At 35.0% G+C, this 15,678-nt stretch overlaps 1 protein-coding gene across 5 annotated transcripts in view; it reads left to right on the forward strand.

Moving 5' to 3' along the window:
* MYO9A (myosin IXA) overlaps nucleotides 1–15,678 on the forward strand; it is a 300,363-nt gene that overhangs the window by 236,822 nt on the left and 47,863 nt on the right. For all 5 annotated transcript variants that reach the window (XM_055277888.2, XM_055277886.2, XM_063638792.1 and 2 more), the window contains 6 exons: nucleotides 741–853; nucleotides 4,856–4,998; nucleotides 8,016–8,239; nucleotides 8,736–8,852; nucleotides 10,424–10,615; nucleotides 12,808–12,855. In XM_055277888.2, the coding sequence (XP_055133863.1) occupies nucleotides 741–853; nucleotides 4,856–4,998; nucleotides 8,016–8,239; nucleotides 8,736–8,852; nucleotides 10,424–10,615; nucleotides 12,808–12,855 (837 nt within the window). The remainder of the gene's footprint in view (nucleotides 1–740; nucleotides 854–4,855; nucleotides 4,999–8,015; nucleotides 8,240–8,735; nucleotides 8,853–10,423; nucleotides 10,616–12,807; nucleotides 12,856–15,678) is intronic.

The raw sequence follows: 15,678 nt of genomic DNA on the forward strand, positions 1-15,678 counted from the left end.
TTTCCTCTTTCTATTAATAAGGCCATAGTCAGGCAGACCAAAAGGCTAAAGAAAGAATATTGTAACTACAGAAAAATGAAATATTAGGAAATGACTTGAATAGATAACAAGAAATTCTCTCCTCAGAACAGGATTGTCTTTAGAGGGACACATTTTAAACAAATGGAACAAGAACTGCCAATCAAAAATCAGGTCACAGTTTGATAGCCTTATAAGTTGTTTATAATTTAGACCATTAATAATGGTAATGAGCCTTTATTCTTTCATCTTTTGGCTCTTTAAAAATCATTGCATATTCCATTTCTTTTAAATTATTGATTAGATATATGAAGAATTTATAATAGCAAGTTAAGCCATAAAAGTAATAACCACCTTTTGGGATAAATAAAAGGAGATCTGAAAGACAATACTTAGCATTCTAGATTTATTGGATCCTGCATCTTTTGTCTCTGTCTTTAAATGGTTTTCACTTTCTTGCCTTTCCACTTGAGATTCTTTTTTAAATTGTCAGAAAATATGAACTAGTAGATCCTATTTATTTTCATTGACCAAGTCCTCTTTATTTCAGATTACTTTATATAGAGTTTTCAGTAGGCTCTATTATTTCAATGAATCTCTGAATAATATGAATGTTTTGTGTGTTTTTAAATAGCTCAAGTAATTCTGTAACCTGAATTTTAATTACAGTGCTATCATTTATTTACTTGGCATTAAACCTTTCACATATGTAATTATTACAGACATCACAGCGATTTTCGTCAGTTGATGAACAAGCAAAGCTTCATAAGACTATGTCTCAAGGAGAGATTACCAAGTTGGCAGTGAGACAGAAGCCTTCAGATTCAGATATAAGGTATATACACAGAGTTAACAGGGGTAATATAATTTTATTTGATAATTGACTATAGTTAAGTACTGAGTTTTTTTTTTAACCATAATTGATAGGCCACTTTTGAAATTAAACTTATTTACCAATTTTTCAAGAAATGGTAAGTACTTAATGTTTATAGGCACATAGTAGTTAAGATATGTATTGAAGAGAAGAAAAGAAAAATTTCCCTCAACCCTGATAAGTTCATAGTTTGGACAGAATCCTGTAACAAAAGACAGATTAACAAGAGAAAAATACGCAAGTTAGTGCATACAGTGCATGCACATCATGCAGAGGAAAGGTAACTCAAAACAGTGGTTTAGGAATCTGGCTTATACATTGTCTTCAACAATGAACAATTAATTTTAGAGAAGTGACAAGACAAAGATAAGCAGTTTCAGGCTTCCAAAGGTAACAAAACTGTGGGAAGATAAATTTATGGGGAAACTAATGGAGTAAAGTTGGTAGATTCCTCTGATGTCATTTCTAGCTGATAAAGGTCTATACTGTCTCCAGTGATTAACTTCTGTCCTTATTGGTAGAGAGGGAAGAAAGAACACCTTTACAAATTTATATCCTGCTTTTAGGCAAACGGGAGGGTAGAGAGCTTTTCTGCATCTACTTCTTAATTGCCTTTAGCTTAAAAATATTTATCTCAAAGAGGAATATTTTGGGGTGGCAAATACTGGTTCCCTTCAATATAATGGGCTTTATCTCCCTCTATACTTAGCAGTATGATTTGGGGGAAGTCTCCAAATTGTTATATGACTTATGGTATTTTGTTGTAAAAGAGGATGAGACTAAATAAGATTGAAAACAGGTGCCAGCTTTGGACTTGGATTCTGTTCTGAGGTAAGCATTTTAGAAATGGAACTGAAAAAGGACTTTCAGAAGATAGTTCTGTTCTCTTTAAGAGAGCTTATGGAATTTTTATTTTTCAAATAAATATCTTTGTCCCTCATTATGTTGTATAAGCATTTGGGCCTCGCCGAAAACTTACAAGATTATGTTGAAATTTTTCTGGTTCATAACCATATTAAAGACCACTTTTTCACTGACTGTAGAGGTATAATCTAAGGTAACCCAAATCCAGAGCAGATAATACTAGAAACCAAATATTGAGAAATAAGATGTGACACAGTAGAAGAACATACATCTGGAAATAACAGATTATATATATTTAGTTTCCACATCCTCCCCCACAATTGCTAAAATGACAAAATCTACAAAGGACTATTCTCCCCCTCAAAAAAACTTAGAAGTCAAAACAAATGCGATAAAACTGTGGAATCCAAAAAGTAAATGGACTTTAAATTTTAAATATGTTAATACATACGAGAAAGCCAAATCCTAATCCAGCTAAGTAAAGCTGAGAAAGATACATCTAGCTGGCTGACCTTCGCCAATTATAGCAGAACAAGAAATTTATTATCTGGAAAGTATAAAACAGAGTATCTCTGGACCTGGAGTTTACTAGATACAATTGAGGGCTGGGGCACATATTTGGAACTATCAACAGACCTTTTGCATAACAAATACAATTGTATTCATGAAACCAAATGGTGCATGAAAGACCATATATTGGTGGCACTCTTGAAGTGTTCTATTCCCTGCCTAGTTTGTTTCTTCCAACTTGTATTTTATCTGTTAGTTTTGGTTTCTTCAATATAAGGTGTTTCCTCAAATGTATGGTGATCAGTGGTATGTGATAATTATTTAAAGTAGGGTTAAAAAAAAAAGAGGAAGCTCTAGTGTGCCTTGGTGGGGCTGCTAAAGTATGGTCTTCCTTACAGAGTTATCTGGTTGGTTGACTTTGCAGGGAGAGCTCCTGATAGTAATATATTCAGGTTTTTCCTTAAGGGCTGGACAGAAGTCCCCAAAACTCTTTGAACCATTTGCTTAGAACCATATGCTTAGAGGGTATGGGAACTTTGGAAAGACAGAACCAAGAAAACGGAGGATAAATTATTTAAAAAGTAATTCAGCCAAATTTTACAGAACTGAAGGACATGATTTTCCAGATTCGAAGACGCCACTGAGTGCCCAACATAATGGATGAAATTAGACCCAAAAGACATGTTGTTATGAAACAAAAGAGACAAAAGGAATCTGTTATAATGATGAAAGTAGCTTTTCAAATGACAACTGCACAGCAAGCAATGAGGGAAACCACTCCAAATTGGAGCAAGTTAGAAGGCTCTGGGAGAGATTTTTTTCAATAAGATGAAACTGATAAAGTACCTAATATATTTGAATGTATTGAGAGTTGATACAAATGGGGAAACACGTGGAGGTGAATTGTATATAGAAAAGTGAGTAAATGAAAAACAGTTTTCATGAGCAAATTTTAAAAATCCTCTAGAATAAAGTAGATCATTTAGGGAATTACATCCCTCAACTGTGAATATTATTTACATAATAAAAATAAATACTGAATATCATTAAAAGTAAATACTGAATATTGATCTAACTAAAATTACAGTGTAATTCTTTTGGGGGCACATGTTTATGGTTAGGACTGGAATGGTGGAACATGCCTAATCATTATTTGTGGCCATGAGTATGATAGTTACAGAAGCACACTAAGTATCAGAAGAATTAGTTAAAGCAATTCAAAAGTGTTGCCTCTAGGGAGCAGAAAATGGGGTGAGCATGGCAGAGAGATACTGTTGTTTTTAGTAAGTCTTGTAGAATAATTTCTCTTTTTAATGTATAAATATATGAGTTTAGTAATAAGCTTTTTTTTTTTAAAAAAAAAAAAAAGGAAAAAAAGAAGAAGGAAGAAAGAGCATGGGCTTCAAAACCAGATAGACTTGATTTTAACTTCCATCTCCATCAGGCCTCTAAGCCTTAGTTTGCTCATGTGTAAAGTAAGGATAATACTGTTTATCACGGTAGTTGTGAAATTAGGAATATCATATATAAGGCGTAGTGCCTGTCACCTAGTACATACTCAAAATTTTTTAATTGAATGATTGAACAGACAAATGAACAGATAAATTAATTTACAAGTAAAACTCCAACTATGAGGTTAGAATACATAATATATGGTCAGTAACTACATGCCATTGTTACTGCAAGGTACTTCTTTGATGTGTATGATGAAAGCGTGTATAAGCACTAAGAAGAGGCAATATAATATAATAGATGTGGTTGAATTTTTCACTCACTGAAACTTTGGGAAAGTTACCTAATATATAAGTCTCCAGTTTTTCACCTGTAACATATTTATAGTAGTTTGTTAAAAGCAAAGTTGTTACTATCACCTGGTCTTTAAGAAAAAAGAAAAAGGTAAAGTTGATATTGTAATTAAATTTTGTAAGCACTGTGCCTGGAGAAAGATACAAGTTCAAATAAGTGGCTGTTAATAATACTAATAACTCATGAATGTAAATAGTGACATTAAAGCTTTTATTATGTAATGGTGAGTGGAAAGATTTAAAATTCTATGTGCATCATGATAACAGTGATGTAAAACTTGCCATACTTATGGATAAAGACTGGAAGGAAATGACAAAAAAACGTAAACTAATGTTTTTTAGAGTGGTAGGATTATTAGTGATTTCTTTAAAAAGTATTTTCTTTGTTGTTAAATTGTGTATATACTAAATCCAAGCTGGATGGCGGACAAGAATGAAAAGAAACCAGTTTGGGAGTTAGAAAACTTGAGTTAGAATTCTAGCTCCACTGCTTTGTGGCTGTTTCATCTTAGAAAAATTATTTAACTTTTCTGGATTTTGTTATTTCTATATTCAAGATGTTTCCTCATCTGAATATAGAAATAACAAAATCCAGAGAAGTTAAATAATTTTTCACCTTTCAGGTGAAGTTTAAATGCAAAAGTAAAGATAAATACACTTAATTTAAATGTGAAGCTTAAATGAGCTAATATACATAGAAGGTTTGTAAAACTTAAAGTGATATATACAAATATTATCACTGAGATACTGTAATTTCCATTTTTACCTTTATTTCTTTAAACAGACCTCAGAGAGCTAAGATGAGATTCTGGGCCAAAGGGAAACAAGGGGAGAAGAAGACTACGAGAATGAAACCTACTACCCAGTCAGAGGTTTCGCCACTCTTTGCAGGCACAGATGTGATTCCAGCTCATCAGTTTCCAGATGGTAAAAGTGACCAAAGGGTGGAACTTGTGTTCATAATTTCTGTTCACTCTTTCTGAAAGTTTGCTATTCCTGTAGTATTCATAATGTCAATCCTGTTGGCTGGATGTTCTAATGAGATAGGACCAGCATTGTTAAATCCTTCCTTAACTAAAAATAAAGTTACATTTTTCCTACAATAGAAGTTCCCCCAAAAATACATCACAAAACGATGAAGCAGCAACCACCTCAAAAATGACTATGTGTCATAGATTAGCCTTAGTTTTCTAAACTATAAAAACGTAGCCATTATTCATTCATTTAACAAATACGTATTACTGGTTATAACTAATAGCAGCTAATATTTGAGTGCTTACTACATGCAAGGCACTGTGGTAAGCATGTTATGGTTATTAAGTCAGTTGCTCCTCACAACAGTTTTTTGAGAATTGGTATGATTATTATTCCCAATTTATGGATGAGAAAACTCAAGCACAGATAATTTCTTTTATTAGGCCAGGCATGATGGTTCACACCTGTAATCCCAGCACTTTGGGAGGCTGAGGTGGGCAGATCACATGAGTCCAGGAGTTCAACACGAGCCTGGGCACATAGTGAAACCCCATCTCTACAAAAAATATAAAAATTAGCCAGGCATGGAGGCATGTGCCTGTAGTCCCAGCTACTTGGGAGGCTGAGGTGGAGGATTGCTTGAGTCTGGGAAGTTGAGGCTACAGTGAGCTGTGATCACACCACTGCACTTCAGCCTGGGAGAAAGAGTGAGACCCTGTCTCAAATAAGTAAAGAAGAAAAGTTATTTATTTATGCACATACACTAACTGGAAGAGCTAAGAGTTGAATCTAGGCAGTCCTGCTCCAGAGTCCACAGTCTTGACCACTGTGTTGTATATTAAGTACTTGTTATATTTCAGTACCTAGCAGATGCCTGGCACTTTATAATAGAGACAAGGTTTCACTATGTTGCTTAGACTGGAGTGGTGTGATCATAGCTCACTGTAACCTCTAACTTCTGGGCTCAACCTATCTTCCCACCTCAGCCTCTCAAAGTGCTGGGATTACAGCCATGAGCCACCATGCCCAGTCCCATAGCTCTTATTTTAACTTTCTGGGCATGCAGCATAACACACTTGAGAAGTACTCAACAGTTAGTTCATCGTTCAGAAAACTGACCTCTCTAAATGGGAAAATTACTTACTCTCCAAGTTATCCTAATGTTAGAAGATTACCGCTTCTTCTCAAGCCCTTTTCTCAGGTGTGCCTGAGAGTTTTTAGCTACTACATAAAGATACCAACTTCTTCAACAAGGATATACATCCAAGGTGGATATATGGTAATGTGGGTGAAATACCAGCATTGACTAAAATAGAAAGAGGTCCTCGGAAGAAAGCTTAAGGCAGGATAGAACAGACCTAGTTACAATAAGAAACCAAAATCTTCTCATATCTAGGATAAAATAGAAAAACAAGAAGGAAAGATCATCAAGCTTCCCAGAGGGATGGATGGGCTTGAGCTCTCTATGCCAGAGGAAAGAATGATGGAAAGGTAGTTAGACCCCTGTTTTTGTATCTTATGGCTTTGCTTCTATCAGTTGACAAACAGATGTGGATAAAACCAATAACAAGTTAAATGAATACTACCGGTTTGGGTAACTGGGAATTCCCTACTATTGAGTGACTAAGGTTATCAATTTCTTATATCTTGTCTAGTTGACAGTCATCCTTCTAAGTTTTTTATTTCCCACAGTTATATTCTTTGTTGCTAATTCTCGAGAAAGAAGTATAAACTCTAATTGAAAATTCATATTATAAGCAAACTTTGTTGTGTATTTGCTTCATAATGACACATGTATAAAACTTAGGATTATAGCTTTTTATTTATATTTGGAAAAAATGTATTAAGGTAGGCCTTGTTTTTAATGCTAATATGGGATTATGGATAATTTCTTTAGTAAACATTTATTTTATTAATAAGAAAGATACTGACTTTGCTAAATAAAATAATTAGATACTTAATATATCTAAGCTGTATAATAGAAGTAAAATCAGTTGATATATGTTTGAATATAGTTGTATCCTGTATCTTTATATTCTTTACTCTTGTGTCATAGTTGAGATTGGGTTTCTCTCAATTCCTGCCTGAGGTGGTATTTAGCATGTAGGGGGCTACTTTTTTCCTTTATTATCAAAGTTAGTTTAGATAGAATCAGGATATACCATTGGACAGAGGGTAAAGAGCATACACATTGGGAAGACAAGCATGTGAAATGAGAGGAGGCCAACATTCTCATCAAGCTCCAGATAGGGTTTGGCAAATGTGGTCTAGTTCTAAATTGTAGTGGGCTACATGGACTCTAATTTCACTGTTGTAAACACTTGTAGAGAAAAATTGTAGAGAAAATAAATTGACAGTTATTTGGGGGATGTTTAAGAAGATCCTAAATGCTGAAGAGACCCAAGCAGAAGTAAGCCAGTTGAGTTATTTGGCTCCCTAACAGGTTGCCAGCAATCACCAAATGTTATCATAGAAGTATTCAGGACTTTAGACTATAGTAAAGAAATCATAATAATTATCAAACTCCACTGGTTTGTTGGACTTGTATATAGCTACACATATTGTTTCAAACGTGTAGCAAAGCTATGACTTTGTTAACAGTAAGCATTTAATATGCCAGTATGGTTGTATATTCTCTTCTTTTCTTTGGGACTGAGGTCTTTAGGATCTAACTTGATGTCCTGCAAAGCATTTCTATCCAGGTTTTTAGTATCAGACCTCAGCTTCTTGGGAGATATGATATCATTTCCCTTTGAAAAGTGGTAATTTTTAAATACACTTTCTGTACAAATGTGCCATCTGGATTTATTGCTTAGCTGCCTAACTTCAAATATTAATGTTACTTTGCTTTTCATATATTTGCATGTTTCCTTCAGTGACTTATTAAAGGAACTTTAAAAAGAAGGATGTGAAGATTATCAATATATTTACCAAATGTGTCTTTTTGGGTCTTCTATCTTGAATTGTAGAATTAGCTCCATATCACCCAACACCTCCTTTGAGCCCAGAACTGCCCAGCAGTTGCCGGAAGGAGTTCAAAGAGAACAAAGAACCTTCTCCAAAGGCTAAGCGCAAGCGAAGTGTGAAGATTAGCAATGTGGCTTTGGATTCTATGCATTGGCAGAATGACTCTGTCCAGATCATTGCAAGTGTCAGTGATTTAAAAAGCATGGATGAATTTCTTCTGAAAAAGGTACACTTTATTTGCCAAGTCAGGCCCCAGAGCAGCTCTGTGTATGGAATACTTGTGTATATCAGGATATACCCTCTAGATATCAAAATTACATATGCTTCTGTGCTTTAGATGATCTGTTCTTTACCAGAAAGGTGTGAATAATAGGATATGCATTAGTTAGACTGGGTAGACAGGATTTAAGGTTGTAGGCTTTAGTAGTGACTTTAATTTTACTAAAATTGTCAAATTTCATATGAGAAGGTGCAGCTTGTTGCACATGGGAGTTTTCTTGTAACAGAACTATAGAATCATACAATGTTAGAAGGAACCTTAGAAATCATAGAATAGTAATTATAGTTTGACTGTCTAGTCATACTTTTACCTGAGTCCTATAATAGCCTGTGGCTTGCACTTTGAGGGCAGTCATTGTAGAAGAAACAATACATGCCTACTGTTGTATTTACTTCTTTTCAATTAGTTGATTATGTACTAAAACTCGTTTTGTGGTTCCCAGGTGAATGACCTAGATAATGAAGACAGCAAGAAGGATACACTAGTGGATGTTGTATTTAAAAAAGCCCTGAAGGAATTTCGGCAGAATATCTTCAGCTTTTATTCATCTGCGTTGGCAGTGAGTTGGACTATGTTAGGAGATATTTAGTAGTTCAACATATGAAAAATTTGTTAGTGCTGTAGAAGATAATACAAAAGCCATGTTTCATAAGAGATTTCTCCAGTTCCTTGTTTTTGTTTTAGGGATAGACAAGGAAAATGAATGGTTTTTGTTTCAGGGATAGACAAGGAAACTGAATGGTTTCAGATTAAAAGCTCCCTTGAATTTCCTTGAGTAGCTTTTTCCCACCTTACAGCTGTTTTTTTCATCTTTTAAGATACTGACTTCAGATGTCCTGGGTATGATTCTGTTTTTCCCTGTGACTTTTCGTAATCCTTTTAGCTCTATTGCTAGGCTATAATGTCTAATTTTCCTGTGTGAGGAAGCATTATATGTTTTCTTTTAATGGAATTAGGGCAGTTAGTTTATGGTCACTGATTTCTACATATCAGTTTATATCACTTTGAGATTTACCTTATACTTTCACATGATACTGGTCATGTTTTAGAAAATTTATTTTTGGTGTGTGCAATTAATGCTTTGGTCTACAGAAGCATTAGTGTTTATGAATTATCATATTATGTAAAAGAATTCATATTTTATTGGCTTTTCATTGTTCAATATATTCTTTAATTCACTGTGAAGAGAAAAATCAGGAAAGCTTTTTAATTTACTCTACTTGGCTGGGCACAATGGCTTGCGAGTCTCTCTAAGCCTTCTCTGGCTAGAAAGGCTGCCCATAAAAAAATTTAAAAACATTTTTATGCTGGTCACAGTGGCTCATGCCTGTAATCCCAGCACTTTGGGAGGCCAAGGCGGGCGGATCACGAGGTCAGGAGTTCAAGACCAGCCTGGGCAACATGGTGAAAACCCCGTCTCTACTTAAAATACAAAAATTAGCTAGGTATGGTGGTGCACGCCTGTAATCCCAGCTACTGGGGAGGCTGAGGCAGGAGAATGGCTTGAACCCATTCAATAGCTTGAGGTAGAGGTTGCAGTGAGCTGAGATCATGCCACTGCACTCCAGCCTGGGTGACAGAGCAAGACTCCGTCTCAAAAAAAAAAAAAAAAAAAAAAAAATTCCAGATCTCATTTAAATAAAAGAAATTCTATTTCAGTTCCTTGCAAATAATATGATGTTACTCTGGGCATGTCACTCTTCTTTGGAAAAATAAATTGGTTACTTAATATATCCTTAGGCAATGATTCAAGTATTCATTCTTTCAATTTTAGAGTAGAACCATCTAAACAAGGTTCATTTCTGGGGAGGTAAGTAATTAAGAGGGATACAAATAACCTTTATAGCTACATAAAATTAAAAAGTCACACTTAGAAGAGAAATTCTCAAGACTTCTTCGAATTATTACAGTCAGGTTTTTTACTAAAATTTAGCATGTTTTATTCTGCATTCATCCCATACTAGAATGGGAGTTTACAAATACCACATGACCTCATGGGCACGCTCATTAGAAATTGTATCAGGATCGTAATCTTTATTCTAAATACTACCCCATTACAAGTGTAACCATTCCTCTATATTTAAAGAGTTTCTTTATAAAACCATACATTTCTTTTCTTATTGCTTATAGATGGATGATGGGAAAAGCATACGGTATAAAGACCTCTATGCACTATTTGAACAGATTCTGGAAAAGACGATGAGGCTTGAGCAGCGTGATTCACTGGGTGAATCTCCAGTGAGAGTTTGGGTCAACACTTTTAAAGTGTTTTTAGATGAATATATGAATGAATTTAAGACTTCAGATTGCACAGCCACAAAGGTAAATGTGATATATTTTGATTACTAAAAGGATTTAATTATGAATTCTTTTTAAGAGTGTTTGGGACATCTTGTATTTGAGAAATTTGAGAAAAATTTTATTTTGAGAAAAACATTACAGGGAACATGTCAACTTAGCACCACTTTAGATCCTCCAAACTTCATTCTGTCTTATAATTTATCAGACCATATTTTCTAAACCGTCTGCAATCAATACTTTGTTCACTGAGTTAAAACATAATGTTCTGCCCTCAAGATTATACTCTTAGCTTTAATAGAGATCGGGGTGGGGCAGTGGCTCATGCCTGTAATCCCAGCACTTTGGGAGGCCTAGATGGGCAGATAACTTGAAATCAGGAGTTTGAGACCAGCCTGGCCAACATGGCAAAAACCTATCTCTACTAAATATACAAAAATTAGCTGGGCATGATGGCAGGCGCCTGTAATTTCAGCTACTTAGGAGGCTGAAGCAGGTGAATCACTTGAACCCAGGAGGCAGAGGTTGTAGTTAGCCAAAGTCACGCCACTGCACTCCACCCTGGGTGGCAAAGCGAGACTCCATCTAAAAAAAAAAAAGAGAGATAATGATCTGAATTTCCTTTTGAAAAATTACAGTTAAAGATGTGATTCATTGTATTACCCAGTGGCCTCTTTATAAAAACCTACAAATTATATTTATTCTTGAATTAGGTTTTAGGAAAATATGTGTTTTGGGAAGTCTATATAATAATAATAACCTTTTTATTTTGAGTGCCTATTATGGCCTGAGAATTGTACTCAGTGTTGTGTATTTTATTTAATTCTTGCTTCAGCCTTATTAAATAATTTTTATAAAATCCATATTACAGAAGAGACATCAGGCATAGAAAAAGTTATCAATGTGTTTCTTTTCAGTACCCCAGATGAAATAATTAGATACCTGTTCATATCAAGACTACCATCAATATTTTGTATTGATTATGTTCCATTTTATTTTTAGTTATTCTACCTTATATGTATTTAAATTTCCAAAACCTCTTCAATCCCATTTTTGAAGCTGTCAGATATAAATAAGTTCTGGAAAGTTCCTCAGTTCTAGATCTAGGTTAAGGTCTTTGTGCTGAAGAAGATCTTAGTAGGCTTGTACTGCCTTTGTTTTTAAGTTTAAAAGGTTGGGTTTAGATTGTTCTGTACTGTGGTTATCAGGAAATGTCATATGTAAAAGAGTTTTTCTATGTCCCAAATGTTGCCTTTTTATATATATTTTATATTTAGCTCCATGGTAGTTTTCTACAGCTAAAATATGGGGAGTAAAATCTTTAAAACAAACAATCAGCTGGGCACAGTGGCTCACGCCTGTAATCCCAGCACTTTGGGAGGCTGAGGCGGGCGGGTCACGAGGTCAGGAGTTTGAGACCAGACTGGCCAAAATAGTGAAACCCTGTCTCTACTAAAAATACAAAAATTAGCCAGGTGTGGTGGCGCATGCCTGTAGTCCCAGCTACTTGGGAGGCTGAGGCAGGAGAATTGCTTGAATCTGGGAGGTGGAGGTTGTGGTGAGCCAAGATTGTACTACTGCCCTCCAGCCCGGGCAACAGAGCAAGACTCCGTCTCAAAAAAAGAAAAAAGTCGGCCAGCCATGGTGGCTCAAGCCTGTAATCCCAGCACTTCGGGAGTCCGAGGTGGGTGGATCACGAGGTCAGGGGTTTGAGACCAGCCCGTCTCAAAAAATACAAAAATAGCCAGGTGTGGTGGTGTGTGCCTCTGAGCCCAGCTACTCAGGAGGCTGAGGCAGGAGAATCACTTGAACCTGGGAAGCGGAGGTTGCAGTGAGCCTAGACTGTGCCAATTGCACTCCAACCTGGGCGACAGAGACTCCATCTCAAAAAAAAAAAAAAAAAAAATCAGTTAATGATTAAAATAAAATAATCATTTAAATTAATATGGCGGTGGCTTCTGGGCAGAACTGAGGTTTAAAAAAGAATAATCTCTAAAGTATCCTTCCATTCTGTTGCTGTTATTGGCAATTATGTTTTATCAGGTTTTAAATTTTTTCTCACATTTGCTTATTAGCACTGCACAGTTCCTCTTGGAGAATAAAGAAATAACTATTGTATTACCTGTTGAGCAAGTATCTTAACATTTGCAATGAAGTAAGAACGTATGTTAGTCTTTGTTATCACAATTTCTGTATTTCTCCTGTTCTCCTGTCAGGTGCCAAAAACAGAAAGAAAGAAAAGAAGGAAAAAAGAAACTGATTTGGTAAGTTATAATCTGTTTTTTAAATTAAAAAAGTAATTTTCAGATCAGTTGTCTGAAGTATATCATACAATATATATGTGGATATATTTATGAAATAAGTTTATCAGGTACCTAGGCAATAATCATATTTATATCTTTACAAAAATTTAGAATGATTAGATGTGACTGGACTTGTTATCAATGATAGCTTCCTAAAATGGCAGAAAACTGAAATTGTTTACTCATGAAAGAAAAAATATTATTTTCAGAACCTAGGGGTGAGGAAGGAGCTCTTCAGGAGTTTTCTCTCCCTTCTAAAGAAAACAGGGGTTACTTAGGATTTTACAATTATAAATACTTTCAATTCAAAAGACATTTCTGAAGGCATTTGAACAAATTTTATCATTGTTCATGTTTATATACAATCACACAATATATACAGTCACACTTTTTCACGCTGACATGCTGACATGTATGAGGTTCTTTATTGAAGAGGACTTTGTAAAAGCAAAAGACTGCAAACCTAAATATATAGGGAAATGATTAAATAAATTAGACACATCTATATGATATATATCCAATATATGTCATCATATATACATCATTATATACACATCATATATAATATCTATCATATATATAATACAATAGATAGAAACATAGATACAAAATATATATCACATATATATTATGTGGTTTATGATAATTTGTGCAATTACAAGGATGAATTAAGCCCTTAAGGTATACATAATCTACAAGTGGAGGCAGTAAAAAGTTTTTAAATTATTACTGTCAGGTATGATAAATATTATAGTAGGAATAACACAAAGTGCTGTTGGATACAGAAAGGGGAAATGAAGGAATGGTTTACAGAAGAAAAAAAAACTTTTGTTAATTCTTGACAAGTGAGTAGTGGTTTAGACAGTCAATATCTAGCCATTGGGAAAGACAGTATGTACAAATGTGTGTGAATGAAGAAGCTGCTATGTTGACCCAGTTGCTTTGATTGGCTCAAGTGTTGCATATTCATATGAAGGCGTTTGGAAGAAGTCTGATCAAGACTCTACCTTCAAAATATTTTGAATACCTTACCATTTCACATCACCTCCACTGCTATCACAACAGTCCAATCAACTATGTATAGTCTTATACTGGTCTACCTTCTTATACTCTTCCCCCGTTATAGTTCTGTACGTAATAGCCATAGTTACTTTTTAAACATAAAAATCAAATCATATCCTTTCTCTACTCAGAACTGTTTAATGATTTCCAGTGTTTGTCAGAATGAAACCCAAAGTTCTTACCATGCATACAAGGTTTGACACAATCTTGAGCGTGACTGCCTCTCTAAGCTTCATTTCCTCCTACTCTCCCTCTGGTTCCTTCTGTTTAAGCTACATTTGCTGCCATCACTTCCCACTTCCTCTCCTCCTCCTATCTTCTTTACTTTCCTCTGGAAACTTTAAACTTTAGGGCCTACAAAACCTGGATTCAACCCTGCCAAAAATTGCAAATTCTAATGTAGAATATTTATCATTTACCTTACTAATATTCAGGATTATAAATCATCCCCTCTTGCTTGTAAACGAAATTCCCAAATCTTTTACATCCTTACTTGTAGCTTTTCCACTATCTGTGTTAGAAGTGCGATCTGACTGTTTTATAGATTATTTGCCTATTGCGAAGTTTCTGCCTTTTCACAAGTACAGAATTTTGAAAGTAGTATACCTAACTCCTTAGCCTGGTTTGCTTTGGTTCTCCAAGAGGATTTTCTCATTGAGAAACATTGGACAACTTAAGCTCTGAGTCTCAATGTCCTCATCTATAAAGCAGCAATAATGTCACCCACCACTGAGACTTTTGTGAAAATAAATGAGATTGTATACAAAGGAAGGGGTAGGGAAGACAGAGAACCTGTTACTAACAGATATGTTTAGGCACTTTATACACTTTAAGCCTTAAAAGATTAGTTATTCATATCAATAAGGGAAAGAACAACACTTCAAAATAAAAATGTACAAAGAATATGAATACATTTATTCAACAACTATTTTATTATAATTCAGGAACTGTAATAAGTGCAATTAATAGAAATGTCTAGAGATACACAAATAAATGTTTATTAGCAGTCAAATTAAAGTGAAGTAACAGTGATTTTCTACTTTTTCCATCAATGAACAAAGCTGAAAATAAGTTAGTTACCTAGAGTTTGGAAACATAAGATAGATTTTTCAATAATACAAATAGGAGTGTAATTTGCATAATCTTCTTGGAGAATGTACTTTAGCAATGATGTATTAAAAACCTTAAAAATGTTAAAGGAAAAAAAAACTGACCCAGCAATACCATATCTAAAAATTTGTTTAGTAGGCATATCAATCACACTTTTTCACAGTAACATGCTGACATGTACGAGGTTCTTTATTGAAGAAGAGTTTGTAATGGCAAAAGACTGAAAACAACCTAAATAGATTGGGAAATGATTAAATAAATTAGATACATCTATGTAATAGGATGTAGCATAACATTAAAGGAAAAGGGGACATTCACCAAGACGTTTTGTTAAGTAAAAAGTACAAGGGCTGGCCAGGCGCGGTGGCTCACACTTGTAATCCCAGCACTTTGGGAGGCTGAGGCAGGTGGATCACCTGAGGTCAGGAGTTCGAGACCAGCCTGGCCAACATGGTGAAACCCCATCTCTACTAAAAATACAAAAAAAAAAATTAGCCAGGTGTGGTGGTGGGCACCTGTAATCCCAGCTGCTCGGGAGGCTGAGGCAGGAGAATTGCTTGAACCTGGGAGGTGGAGATTGCAGTGAGCCAAGATTGCACCACTGCACTCCAG

The sequence above is a fragment of the Symphalangus syndactylus genome, chromosome 5, assembly GCF_028878055.3.
Source record: "Symphalangus syndactylus isolate Jambi chromosome 5, NHGRI_mSymSyn1-v2.1_pri, whole genome shotgun sequence".
Lineage (NCBI taxonomy): Eukaryota > Metazoa > Chordata > Mammalia > Primates > Hylobatidae > Symphalangus > Symphalangus syndactylus.